At 38.0% G+C, this 14636-nt stretch overlaps 1 protein-coding gene across 2 annotated transcripts in view; it reads left to right on the forward strand.

The window, feature by feature from the left end:
* The window catches only part of KCTD3 (potassium channel tetramerization domain containing 3), a 91430-nt gene that overhangs the window by 16895 nt on the left and 59899 nt on the right, over positions 1-14636 (forward strand). For both annotated transcript variants that reach the window (XM_006890558.1, XM_006890559.1), the window contains exons 7-9: positions 632-772; positions 1228-1318; positions 7460-7650. In XM_006890558.1, coding sequence (XP_006890620.1) covers positions 632-772; positions 1228-1318; positions 7460-7650 — 423 coding nt within the window. The remainder of the gene's footprint in view (positions 1-631; positions 773-1227; positions 1319-7459; positions 7651-14636) is intronic.

Raw genomic sequence — 14636 nt, forward strand, 5'->3', positions numbered from 1 at the left:
AGTCCTTGACCACTTACAGCAAATGCTTCAAGTCCTCCTCAGTTTGTGTCATTTGCATTACCTAGGTTGTTGATGAGTCGTCCTCTAATCCTGATGCCACATTCCTTCTCGTAAAGCCTTGCTTCCTGAATGATCTGTTTTGCATATAAATTGAAAAGTTATAGAGAATAGGAAGCATCCCTGACACTTTATTGATTTTGAACCATGCAGTGTTTCCTTGCTCTGTTCTGAGGGCTGCTTCCTGGTCCGAGAATAGGTTTCACATGAGCACAGTCAGGTGTTCTGGGATTTCCATTCTCCTGAAGGTTAGCAACAATTTGTTATGATTCACATAGCCAATGCCTTTTGATAGTCAATGAAACACTGATAGACATTCCTCTGGTACTCTTTGCTTTCTACCAAGACCCATCTGACATTGTCCAGCTAGTGGATTCTAAATGCCTGCCTTTTGGTTGACAGCCCAACTCCTTATTCATTAGGCTACCTGAAATCTGTTGAATGATTTTAATTTTTCTTCTATCTTAATTAAATTTGTAGAAATGTTTTGGCTATTGTTAAAATTTGAAGTTTTTTTTTTTTCTTTTAGACCAATGAACCTAAAAGTAAAATGCATTATTTTTCTATTTTGCAGGTATTCCCACTCGTAAAATAAACAACACGGTCAGATCTTCTGCTGATTCTCGAAATGGACTAAATTCTGCAGAAGGTGAAGCTCGGGCAAATGGTACCCAGCCTATTCTCTCTGGAACTGGAGAAGAGACTGTTCGTCTCGGTAAGCATTGATGACGTAAATAGGTAAAGAAAATAGGTTTTCTTTTACTGCTAGAGAATATTGGATATGTTTGCTTAAAGAAGTGACTTTTGCTTTTTAAAAAACTTTAAGCCCAAATCTCTCATTTATATTTTGAAACCTATCTACATGCAATTTTAATTTAAATGTATATAATTTATATTTTGATGCTCTGAATCACTAGAACAGAGGTTGGCAAAAATTTTTCTGTCATAAATAAGTTAGTAAATAGCATAGCCTTTGTCATAGCAATTTTGTCACAATTAACTTAAATCTGCATTATACCACAGTAGCCATAAACAATATGTAAACAAGTGAATATGGCTGTATTCCAGTAAGATTTTATTTTTTAAAATGGGGAAAGGATTGAAATTGGTTCATAGGCCCTAACTTGTTGATCCTTACTTTAAAACACAAGAGTGTCTCTCTTTTGATAGGCTTTCCTGTGGATCCACGAAAGGTGCTAATAGTAGCTGGCCATCACAACTGGATTGTAGCTGCATATGCCCATTTTGCCGTGTGCTATAGGTACTGTATGATGGTTTGGTTTTTGGTTTTTTGCTTCTGAGTGAGTTTTTAAATAGTTCTGTTTTCTGTTCTGTCACGTGGAGTTGCTGTGACTAAATTAATAACTCCTAACAGACAAAACAATTTTTTAAAGTAATATTTCTTTTATATTTTTAGACTCAAAAGCTATTTTAGTTTTCATTTTTTCTGTATATATCTTAACCACTTTTGTATCTGATGATAGGAACCCCTGTAGTGATTGTGAGGTCAGTCTCCTGGCTTCAGTCTCCCTTGATCATTCAGAGAATTGAACTGGCTTGAGGCACAACAGGAAGATTGGTGCCTCCCTATACAGCAACAGGGAGTGTATAGCAATCTTTTTCTTGTTGTCAAATGCCATCAAGCCAAGTATGATTCACAGTGGCCCTATGAGCAGTAGATCTGAACCATGACCTTACCTTTGCCATTCTCACCATCTCTAACACACTTGAGCCTGAGGGTCTTCCTTTCTTTAGGTGAAGACCTTATTCCTTTCCAAGGAATAGCCTCTTCTAACAACATGCTCGAAATACATGAGATAAAGTTTCACCATCCTAGCCTCCAAGGAGCACTTTGGCTGTGCTTTTTCCAAGATATGCTTGTTTTCTTGACAGTCTGTGGGATATTCAGTGCTCTTCTCCAGCACCACAACTCAGAGACATCAACTTAATGCCTCATAAAAGAACTCTTGCGCAGTCTTAAAGCAATTTTAGTGGCACCTAAAAGAGCTCTTGTCTGACTTGCTTGAAGTAGTCTTTTTTTTTTTTTCTATAATTATATTTTATTAATTTTCATAAACATTTACAGAGATTTTGGGCTTCCACTCATTCATTGTTGCACTATTCTCTCTACCCTCCTCCCAATTTGTTCTTGTCCAAATGCCACAGTGCTTGTCAAAGCCAGTTCTGATTAATCTTCTTTGTCAGTGTATCCTTTGCCATTCCCTATCACTCCTCCCTGAGAGAGACTTCACCCTGAGTCATAAGGAAAAGGGGACGGCGTATTCTCTTAGCTACTTCCTGCTGAAAAGGGACGCTGTGGGTTTCAGGGTGAAGATCTTCTCTCACTACTCTAAAGGGCCCCTTTGGCAGTAGGAAACACATAGACTATTATGGAGATTGATTTTGGAATTCAGATGCACTCTTATTGATTGTGCTTGGCTGTACATGTACGTATCCTTGAAGATGTATCATGGGGGTGTTGCAACCTAGAAGACACAAATTTGACTAACAAGTTATAAGTACATGAGTCCAAAACTTATGGAAAAGTAAAAGAAAAGATTCTTTCATTGTTTTACAAACCCTCCCCCAGGTCCCCTCCACCATGCAGCCCTTGCTCTAGTCTCCTGTGATGACAGAAATACCCAGTTACATCTCTCTTTTAAACGGTTCTCTCCCTCCTCTGTTTCAGTGCAGTATACATTATTGGACCCATCTTACTCAGTCTCTCCCCAACCCCAAGGACAGTCCCATTCTACAACAGTGGCATCATGTAATATTTGTCCTTTTGTAACTGGGATATTTCACTCAGCATAATGTTCTCCAGAGTCAACCATTTTGAATAATGTTGCATGAGTTCCTTGTTTTTTAATGCAGCATAGTATTCCATTGTGCGAATATACCACAGCTTCTCTAGCCATTCGTTTGTTGATGGGCACTTAGGTTGTTTCCAACTCCTTGCTATTGTGAACAAAGCTGCAATAAACATGGGTGTGCATACATCTGCTTGGATGTCAGCTATGGTCTCTTCAGGGGATATTCCCAGTAGTGGAATTGCTGGGTCAAATGGTATCTCTATTTGCAACTTTTTGAGAAAGCGCCATACTGCTTTCCACAGGGGTTGCACCATTTTACACTCCCACCAACAGTGAACCAGGGTTCCAGTTTCTCCACAACCTCGCCAGCAAGTAGTCTTGATGTGGGCCCTTGCTGCAGCAAGAGGTGTGTGATCAGAATCCTGTCATTCAAGAGTCTTTAAGGACAGGAATGTCAGACCTCCTGAGAAAGAAGATGAATAGGCAAGAGTGAAAGTAAAAGCAGTTTATTAGCAAAAATTTGTTTCAGAGAGAGGAAGAGGTCATGGAAAGGAAAGTTGAGAGGACAATGGATTATGAGACACTGGGTGCTTATGTAATCTGTTGAAACGGATTTTATGTAAATGAAGGATAGTGGTGTATGGACCAATGGAATGATGTTCCTGTAGGTTCCTGTTGTTGACAGTTGTTCATGAAGTAGTGATTACATGTTATGTGTCCACCTACTTAGTTATTTATTTGGTTGCTTGGGGATAATTCTTACTGCCCATGTCAGACTTAGGAAGCACTGGAGACTTCCTTATAAGACAACACACAGATCTCAGCTCTGATTGGATAAGGGCTGGCCTCTGACCTTCACGCGAGTCTTTACCTCATATGGGCCCTGGCCATGGTCCAATAGCTTGTTTGGCAATGTTCCACCAGAAACCGTAAAAAGAGCAAGGACTGTGTAAGGAGAGCCAGGCTTGACCTTTACCAACTTCACAAAGGGGAACTGTCTCTGTCAACAGCATCAGACATGCTCAGACATGAGGTCAGACATGCTCCCCCACCCCCATGTCCCCTACCTTTTTCTGCTCTTCTCAACTGGAGTTTTACTGCTTTGCTAGAGGTTCAGAATCTGATGTGATAGCTCACAGACTACATAGAACCATATTGGGGAAGTCAAAAGGTTATAATCTAGATTAATAGCAATGTAGTCAAGGCAGTTTCCAAAATGTGAATGCAGGCAACTTCTCCTACAGCCTCATAGCTTGGTGTTCTTTCTCAAGGTTTTAATCCTGCCAATATTGGCTTCCCCACTGCCCCCTAGCTGTCCAATAAAGTTCTCAGTTCTGCCAGTATTGGCTTCTCCCACTCACCAGCAGGCTTATCTCACATCAGGTTTTCATTTCATCCATGGCTGCTCTTTTCCTGGTGGTGAGATTTCCTCTCTGGTGGTGGCATGAGGTCTCTTTCCTCTTCATTGGTGGGGGATGATGTATTTCTGTGGCTTGAGCTGTTCAGTTTATTGGCAAGACCAGCCAGTATCCTTGTAGATTGTTGAGACTGGCCAATCCTGTTGTGGATAGGCTAACACATGTTGTTTGCATATTCCCGCCCATCCACATAACATCTTCTCTCCTTAATAAAATAATTAATTTAACATAAAACTTACAGTTAATCTTTTGGGTAAAAAAGACAGTTTTGAATAATAAAGCTCAGATAACTGGAAACTGCAGAACATTATATGATTTTAGCCACCCTTGACTCTCCCAACCAAGTAGTTTTGCTCCATATCGTTTAACTTAGTTAAGTCTGTGGAGCAGTGATGCGTTTGGCTGCTAACCAAAAGTGTGGTAGTTTAAAAGTTCCGGCTACTCTGTCAGAGAAAAATGAGACAGTCTGTTTCTTCATTGGGGCAGTTCTGATCTGCCTTATCATGAGTTGAAATCAACGTGAGGTCAGTGAGTCTGGATTTTGGAGTATATCCTAATGATATTTAATAAGCTTTTATTTTCATTGCTAATTAAGTGAATATTGCTCATAGTCTTACTATGTCTTTAATATTTCCCAGATAGTATAAACTGTAGTGTGACTGAGATAACGCAGAAGTCGTTGCTATCAATTCGGAGCCAATTCAGAGTTGACCCTCCTGCAGGTTTTCAGAGGCTATAAATCACCTCGGAAACAATCGAACGAGTTGCCATTAGATTAGCAGTGCAGCTCCCTAAGAACTACACCATAATTCTCCCTTATTGTTATTTTTATTCTGAATCAATTGCCTAATCTATTAAATGGCTGAATTAGGATCATTAATGTGAATCCCATGATTTTCTGTAGTACTGATCATCTTTTGTTCTTTAAAGCCTGGCAAAATAACATTCTTTGTTGGTCTCATATCTTAATGAGTAAAAATTTATAATTGTTATAATAATTTTGAAATACACTGTTGTGATTCTTCTGTGTTTTCATGTCCTATTATTTTGTAATACACTAATAGCTGTAGAAAAAATTAATTTATACCTATGATGTCTGTTAACTGTTGGAGTACCTATTATTATTTATATTCCTGAATTAATGACTCCCAGATTATAACATTCATACTATTAAATGAACTCAATAACTCTTTTTAAAGTAGGAGTCTCATTATATGTGTGCATCTACAAAGCAGCTTGTTGGCACTATACCTGAAGTACTGAAAATCCCAATTTGATTATCTTATAAAAGTATTTTATTTCTCAGTGTCAGTTTTGGAATTTATTAGGTAATTATCTCCATTTGTTTATCTTGACATACGAATCTCATCTGATGGCTGAAGAGGGCAATTATAAGCCATATGATACTTAGACAAAACTGATAAATTCTTTTAATATTGCTTTATAGGTAGTATATAAGAGAACACTTGATATCATCTGTATTTGTTCTTTATAAGAGAAGCTTTATAATTTTGCTTGCTTTATTTATCTGTGTTTTTGTTTTTGTTGTTGTTAAGTGCCATTGAATCGTAGATGACTCATAGTGATCCTATGAATGAAGGACATGAATGCTTGTATAACTTTCATCATCTCTCCAAGTTCATAGAGTTTCTGGAGGCAAGCTATTTTGGAGGTGGATGCCACTCCTGCTTCCAAGCTTGTTTTAATCTGGGAGTTCCACCAAACACTGTCCACCACGGGTAACCATTACCGCATTTGACACATCAGTATCACAATGTTTAGCATCACAGCAACCATGAGTTACCTCAGTACAGCAAATGGACAGACCAGTGCTATGCCACTTAGAAGAATGTTTGACCAAAAATAATTAAAACCAGTCCTGAGGACCGCAGATTAAAATCACCCACCTTTGGGTTGGTAGCGTAACTTTCTATCCACTAGGCCAGCAGAGCTCTCTCTGACCTCCAAGTACCATGTCTTTTTCCAAGGACTGGCACTACCTGAAAACATGCCCAGAGTATGGGGACTTAAGTTTTATCATTCTTGCCTCTAAGGAACACCTGGTTACACTTACTCCAAGACAGAGATGTATGTTCTTTTGCAGTTTGTAGTGTACTCAATATTCTTTGTCCAGGATGAAAAGAAAGCCTACCGGGTGGGAACAAACATTTGACAATACCATCTCAGGCAAGAGTCTCCTAACAAAAGTTTATAGAATAATAATGGATCTCCAGAGGAAAAAAGACTGATGATCCAGTTGCAAAATGGGCAAAAGATATGGAAAGACTTTTCACAAAGGGAGACGTTCAGGTCACCAACAGACACATGAACAAATGCTAAAAATCAATGGCAATAGAGAGATGAAAATCAAAACCACAATGATATACCATCTCACCCCAGTAGATCTGTAGATACCTATCCCGTAGTTAAAATCCAAATTATTCATTATCATAAATTATACCACTGTTTAAGTTTTAAGTGTATGGGGACTTGTATAATTCCATAGAAACATGTCTGAAAGACTTCACTTCAAATAAGGCAAGAAAATGAAACATTTCAAAGCATAGTTTTTAAAAAGATGAACTAAAAGCTCAGTAATTTTTATACTTCATATGCGGCAAGCCTGTATCCTTTAGCTCCACCTTTTAATGTGGAATGAAGGATCTCATAAGATTTTGCATTTAGCCATTTAAAAAACCATTCTTCAAAGTAGGTTTCCTAAAGATGCTCTTTTATTCCTTGAGTTTTACTACGAGATACTGGAATATGCCTATTATGCCGAATTAGTTTACGATACACTGACATCTCTAGGACCATATCAAAATAGATTGAATGTTAGAAGTTGTGTTGTAAAATCCCTAGATCTGGTTTTTATTGACTTATTCCTGTGCATAGGAAATGAACCAAAAAAGGCAAATTTTTTTTAAGCTTTAAAACAACAAAATTAGCTTTTGTGAGTTTCTTTGCATTATCTTTTAAAATTATATATCTATATTCTGTTATATTTTTACTTTGTAGATAGTGTATGTCAATTTTAATAAATAAAAAAGTGGATAGTAGCTATGAGTAGTAGCCTATGGTAGTGTTTTATCTTTTAGTGGAATTTTATTTGTATTCTTACTTGTTTAGTTGTTCCTGAGTCTAGCTTTTGTGTCTGTTTTCTCTTAACAGAATCAAAGAATCTTCAGGATGGCAGCAGGTGTTTACAAGCCCTTATTTGGACTGGACTATTGAACGGGTGGCTTTAAATGCAAAAGTTGTTGGAGGTCCACATGGAGACAAAGACAAAATGGTTGCTGTTGCCTCAGAGAGCAGCATCATCTTGTGGAGTGTTCAGGATGGAGGAAGTGGAAGCGAAATAGGTAAGATAAGTTATTTCTGTTGCACTTTACTGCAGATTAGAAGGGATTGCACAATCAGTATCAACTCTAGCCTGCATTGTGTGGTTAGCTCAACCTGCCAACCCTTTTTTCCAGAGTCTAGTGACAAAATGAACACTCAATGTAAGGGAAATGATAAAGAGTGGAAAACAGATTATTCAGTAGAAGGATAGAGTCCTTTTACCAGTTCGATCTAACTGGAACTTGTCATATCTGCTCACTTGCCTATCTCTCTGATCATATACTCCTGATCAGAGCCAACCCAGTTTTTGTTCAGTTCCATTCTCCTTCATCTGCTCTTTTGTGCCTGTAGTTCTTTCTTTGCTGCATTTTATTTTTTTCTCTCATCTGCTCTTTTACTCTTGTAGTCGTTTCCTTTCTCTACTACATTATGAGGGAGCTTGCAGGGCCTAGTGGTAAGGAGCTGCACAGCCAAGCCAAAGGTTGAAATGCCCCAACTGCTCTAAGACAGAAAGATGGCACTCTCCTCTCTGATTTATTGCCTCTGAAAACCCACTGGAGGGTCAGCTATGAGTTGATTCTGTCACAGTGGCTAATAACAATATGCACTCAAGGTATAATTCTATCTTAAAAACAACCGAACTATATACCCTCTGACTTTTTGTCTCCCTTAAAATAAGAAATTAGCTACGTGATATTTTTCTGGGTCCTCCTTTTCCTTAACTTTGCTCTGAAAATGATTTTGTTCTCTACTACTCCTTAGAACTACTTTTGTACTTTAACCTATCAGTACTCTCCTAAATTCTTTGATCATTTCCATTTCTTCATCTTATTAGACTTACCTTTGTTAATTTGATATGTACAAAAGAAGCAATTGCAATGTGAGGGTGTTGAGGCTGACGTCTTCCTACTTCATGAATTGGAACTACCCCCATCAAATACCCATTTTGTGGTTTTGTGCTCTATGTACAACATCTGAATTCTGTTCTTTCGTGAGTCAGTATTATTGTCTCTGGCATACCTACTCCCGTTACCCCAATCACTGATTAAAGCCATCTCCTCTAGGGTCTTTATCTCTTGTACTGTCCCTCCACCCTTCTAAGCATGTTGTCCTTCTTCAAGGATTGTTCCCTTCTTGCAGTATGCCCAAAATATGCAGACGAAGTTTCAAAATGCTTCCCTCCAAGAAGCAGCCTGGTTTCAACCTCTCTGGGATGAACTTGCTTGTTCTCCTAGCAGTTCATCAAATAGTCAGTACTCTTCTCCAACACCACAGCTCTAAGTCATCATTTCTCCTTCTATCATCCCTAGTCATTGTCTGGCTGTCTACATAGCAAGGGATTGCAAAGGTCATGGCCTGTATCAAGTGCATCTTAGTCTTCTGAGTAACATCATTGCTCTTCAATACTTTGGAGAGGTCTCTGACAGTAAACTTTCCCAAGGAAATATGTCTTTTAATTTCCTGGCTGCTGGTACAAGGAATGTTGATTGTGGAACCAAGCAAGCTAAAGCTGTTAAAAATCTCAGTCTCTTCACCGTCTATTATGATGTTGCCAGTTGGCCCAGTGGTGAGAATCTTTGTTTTCTAGATGTTGATCTTCAATCCATATTGAAGGCTGCAGTCCTTGACCTTCTGCAACAAATGCTTCAGGTCCTTCTTAGTTTCAACAAGCAAGATTTTATTATCTGCATAATGAAGGTTGTTGATAAATCTTCCCCCAAATCTGATGTTACACTCCTAGTTATAGAACTCACCCTCTCGGATGATCTGTTCTTCATAAAGATTGAAAAAGTAAGGAGATAGGATGCATCTCTGGCATACACATTTCCTAATTTTGAGCCATGAAGTGTTGCCTTGCTCTGTTCTGAGAACTACCTCCTGGTCTAAGTATAGATTTCAAATAAGCACTGTCAGGTGTTCTGGGATTCCTATTCTCAGAATTAGCCATAGTTTGTTGTGATTTGCTCAATCAAATGCCTTTGCATAGTCAATGAAACACAAATACAAATTCCTTTGATACACTCTGCTTTCAGCTAGGATCCATCTAAACTTGGCTTTAATGTCCCTGGTGCCACTTCTAAAGAGGTCTAGGGCCTTTTTAAACCTAGCCTGCATATCTCGGCATTTTTCATGTGCTGTTCTGGTTGGTTTTGGGTATTTTTCAGCAAGCTCTTAATTGCATGTGATATTAATGATACCGTTTGATAATTCTGTCAGGTCACCTTTTTTTGGAATGGGAATAAATATGTATCTTTACCTGTCCATTCGCCAGGTGGTTGTCCTCCAGATTTTTTGGCACAACCTGATAAGTGTGTCCAGGTTAACATCTGTTTGTTGAAATATATCAATTGATATGCTGTCAGTTCCTTGGGCCTTGTTTTTTGTGAATATCTTTATTACATAAAGAGAGGAAGAAGAAAAGACCAAAATGGATACAGAAGAGACTCTGAGTATTGCCCTAGGATGCCGAGAAGACAAAGCAAAGGGAAAAAAATCAAGATCTTAGGAGCTGAAGAGAAGATTTATAGAGCAGCATGGGAAGACAAAGCAAGTTAGTATAATGGAATGTGCAAAAAGCTGGAGTTGGAAAATCAAAAGGGACAAACTCAACATTTCTTAAGCTGAAGGAACTGAAGAACAAATTCAAACCTCAAGTTGTAATAAATAAAGGATGCTGTGGACAGAATGTTGAATTACCCAGGAAGCATCACAAGAAGATAGAAGGAGTACACAGAGTCACTATACCAAAAAGAATTGGTTGACACAGAAGAATTTCATAAAATAGCATATTATCATGAGTCTGTGGTGATGAAGGAGGAAGTTCAAGCTACTCTGAAGGAATATGCATAAAACATGGCCCCAAGAGTTGATGACATACCAATTTTGTCAATTTCCATAGTACCATACAGATAACAACACAGTTAAGCATGCCACCTGCCATCCTTCTACACCTATTTCTATGAATCATTTGATCCAATATTCATTGCAATTTTTCTCATGGACTTTATTCACAGTTGTGGCATGTATTAGGGAAGTAGGTTGGGGAGTATGGGAGGCCAACAATATCACAAAATGCAAGTCCAGGTTTAGTCTAGCAGTCCCAAGCCAGATGAACAGCAAGACACATTTCCTTAATTAGTTCAGACTGCTTCTCAGTCAATAAGTCAAAAGCTTGGTTCAGTTCAGCAGCACAAATAAATACTCTCGTTTTCTCAATTAGTCCAACAAACTTTATCTCTGAGCAGTTATTGAATCATCATAAACTGTGGCTCCATCTCCAAGGTACCTCTAGTTACATTTTCCCACAGTTATTTCACAGTGATGCTAGAGGCTCTTCCCTCTCTTTCCTCCACTGTCTCTCACAGTGTCTTCACAGTTCCTCACACATTCTGGAAAGTTCTCTCTCCTATATTGGTCCCACGATTGTTGATGATTTTTAAGACTGTGTGTCTTGCAGTTAAGATAGCTAGAGGGATGGGGTTCACACAATGGATAGGAAAGTCACTTCTCCAGGTTTCTGACACCAGAGACCACCACCTGCCTTTTCTAGCCATTATCTCTCATTATATGATGGATCAACTTCCCTTTTACCATTATTTATATGCGTGGAAGTATGTAAGCCAGCTGCTTCACTTGTTAAGTCTTAATCTGCCCATTTAGATAGTCAGTTTCTGATTTGCCCATGACTGTCAAACCAGTTTATGAGTAAACAAGCCTGTCTTATTCGCTGAAGAATCTTCTTGTACAGTTGAAGCTTTGAACATATGCATGTGTATACAAAGGTGCAGTCCAGAGCAAACCATCAGTTAATCAACAGTAGCTCACAGAAGGAAATAGCTTGTCTTCATCTGGTTGGGTTTTGGTCAACACATCTCCAACCATCCATGGCTGTGTCCAAATGCACATCAGCAGCTAACTGAGGAGTCCACATTTCTTTCTTTGTTTCAGACTGTCTGGGCCCTTCATTCAACTGTAGTTCTACATAGGCTAAGTCAGAACATTAGGGATCCTTAAGACTCCCTGCTCCACAAACCAGTAAGCCTTCTTCATTTATCCGTTTATCATGCTAGGTACTAGGATTGTACTGAAGGAACAAGTCAAAAGTCAGCCTGTCTCTTCATTACTACATATCTCCCACTTCGACTCTTTAAGTGGACCCAGGTAATCACCACAAGTTGATCATACTCTCCAGCTTCCTTTAGCATTAAGTTCTTGAAAAGGAGTTCTGATGTTTCCCACTTCCCCACATCAAGGAGACCCAATAGGTCACTACAAGTTAAGCATACTGGTTATCTTCTTTTAACATCATGTCCTGGAGAGCGGGCTCTGATGCGACCCTGTTACTTTGTCTCAGTTTATTGGCAAAGTCTCTCTTTCCCTGCTTGTCTTGGTCTTCAGAGTACTGAGTTGGGATAATCTTTCTTAGGTTAAGATCCACACTCTGTACCAAATTCTCCTACTTACTACAAACATTCATTTAGGGTAAATTTTCTTTTTAAAAAATAGCCAATTAATATTCAGCTGGCTTAATTTTTCCTCTAAATTACAATATATCCCATCATTATTACATCAGTATTCATTAACATTGCTACGTCAGTAACTGTCATGTATATCATACTTTCCACCGTCTACCTCACTGTAACAAGATCCAGTATAGTTTAATAAAAAAAAATCTTAAGTCATTTTTCTTAGCATTAAATCAATAATACTTTAATAATTTTTTATAATACATCTTAGTATTAAATTATTAAAACCTTAATTTTTTACAATATATCTTAGTATTAAATATCCCTATACTCATTTTTACAGTGTATTTCTACATAACATTATAACATAGAAAGGAAAAAAATCATATATAGACTTCTAAAGAAATTCTCAGTTTTATCTTCATACCTTTCTTTCAAGCCATAAAAGCAGCTTCTTAACTTCTCATCTTAGCAGCAGCAAAATTAACCTTTTGAGTTTTCTCCCCCACTTTGTAGAAACAAACAATAAACATTTTAACTTTATATCTTCCCAAGCCCCAAATTTACAAAACGAAACTGTTCCTATGACTCTGGAGCAACAAATCCCAACACTTCTGACACCAGTTATAAGGGTGCAGATACAAAGTGATCCCACATGCTTAACCTGCTGTATAAGTCCATGGTTTCTAACATTAACAGCTCAATCTGTGGCTCACTTCTCCAGCTCCTCTATGGCCCTTGGGTCCAGTAGTTTGCTGAAGGGTCCTCTAGAGACTCATTCCCCATGAGGGGAATGACTTACTGTCACTGTGGCTACACAGGCTGGTTTTTGCAGGAACTGGTGAGCAGTGGGCCAGGCGCAACATAACTGGATTCTTAGTCTACAGAATACAATTTTTCGGTCCAGATAGCTTTCAGCCAGATTGAGCTAAGTCAACATGTCATGCTGCTACTCTTGTATTGCTGTTTTCACATACCCCAAGGTGTGGAAAGCACTTTCTTACATTGGCCCCACAGCTATTGATGGTTTTCAAGACAGTGTGTCAGCAGTTGAGGTAGCTGGAGACCATGCCTCCAGGGGCCTGGGTGGGGGAGGTGGCGGGGAGGCTAACTCAATGACTAGAAAAACCAATTTTCAAAGTTTCTCAAACCATAGTAATTTACTTCTTTATTCCCTTTGAAAGTATTGTTTCCTTGACTTGGAAAAAGTTTTGCTTTTTTTATATTTTATACCAGTTTACATACAAAGAATGTAAAGTTCATATACATTGTTTTTCCTTGATTTTTTTAGTTACTCATGCTGTGAGTTCTGACTCTCAGTTAACCTCCATTGAGATTCCAGGACTGTAGATCTTAAAGTGATGTAATTGCCCATGTTTATCTTATAGAATTGCTGGATTAGAACTGCTTAGGAGGATACACACTATCAGTCTTAATGAGTTTTCTCCCACCCAGTTACTGCTGGATTAGAACTGCTGACCTAGTTATTTGCCCAGTATATAATGTACACCCTATGCTCAAAAAGTATTCAGTGAAAGACATAGTTCATTGGTGTATTCTAAGCCTTAATCCAAGATAAGAAAGAATTGAGAACACTGCTTCTTCCAAGAGAAGTTAAATATTTTAATTTTGTTGTACATATCTGCTTTTTTACATATATCTGGTTTTATTCCCTTAAGGAGTCCTAGTGGTATATTAATATAAGCTTAGAAGCAGGAATGGCATCCACCTCCAAAATAGCTTACCTCTGGAAACCCTATGAACTTGGAGAAACGATGAAATTATACAAGTGTTCAGGTCTATTGTTCATAGGGTTGCTATGAGTCCTCTACGACTCGACGGCACTTAACAACAACTAGACTACTCATAGTTTGAACTCATCAGCTGCTCAATGAGGAAAAGATGAATAGTCTCCTCCCCTGAGATTTACTATCTCTGAAAACCCACTAGAGGATCAGCTGTTAGTGGTTATGACTTAATGGCACATAATATCAACATTTCTAAAGTCACATTGCCCTTTATCCTTATTCAAATGCATTTTCAGCTTAGGGTGGAGAAAAGAAATACATTTGACATATTATCTTCAATTCTGGTAACAAATTTTGAAGAATATAGAAAACATCTTACATTGGCTGTAGGATAAACTTTCCTGGAATTAGAACTGTTAAGCAGTCAACTCATCAATTATTGACAAATGTGGTCTGTGTCTTAGGTGTACTCTTAAAACAGAGTCTGAATGATTATATCCAAAATTTATCAATACTAATATTTCTGTATTGAGTAATATAAGTTTTGAGAAAACAAAATTTGAAACCTAAAGTCCTGTACATTTTAATTTTTTGGTCATTGATAACCACATATACATGATAAAATGATGATTTAGTTCCTAAGATTTTTATTTTTTTTTTTACTTGAAATTTTTCTGTTTCACTAGCATTGTTGAAGAAGAAATAACTGAAAACTGTTGCACCTTGTGATTTTTTTCTAGATTTTAAAATTTTTTTTTAGTTCCTCCTAGACAGTGGTTTGCTTTTTGTGTG

The sequence above is a fragment of the Elephantulus edwardii genome, unplaced genomic scaffold (genome assembly GCF_000299155.1).
Source record: "Elephantulus edwardii isolate Elephantulus edwardi_28Jun2011 unplaced genomic scaffold, EleEdw1.0 scaffold00090, whole genome shotgun sequence".
In the NCBI taxonomy this organism is placed as follows: domain Eukaryota; kingdom Metazoa; phylum Chordata; class Mammalia; order Macroscelidea; family Macroscelididae; genus Elephantulus; species Elephantulus edwardii.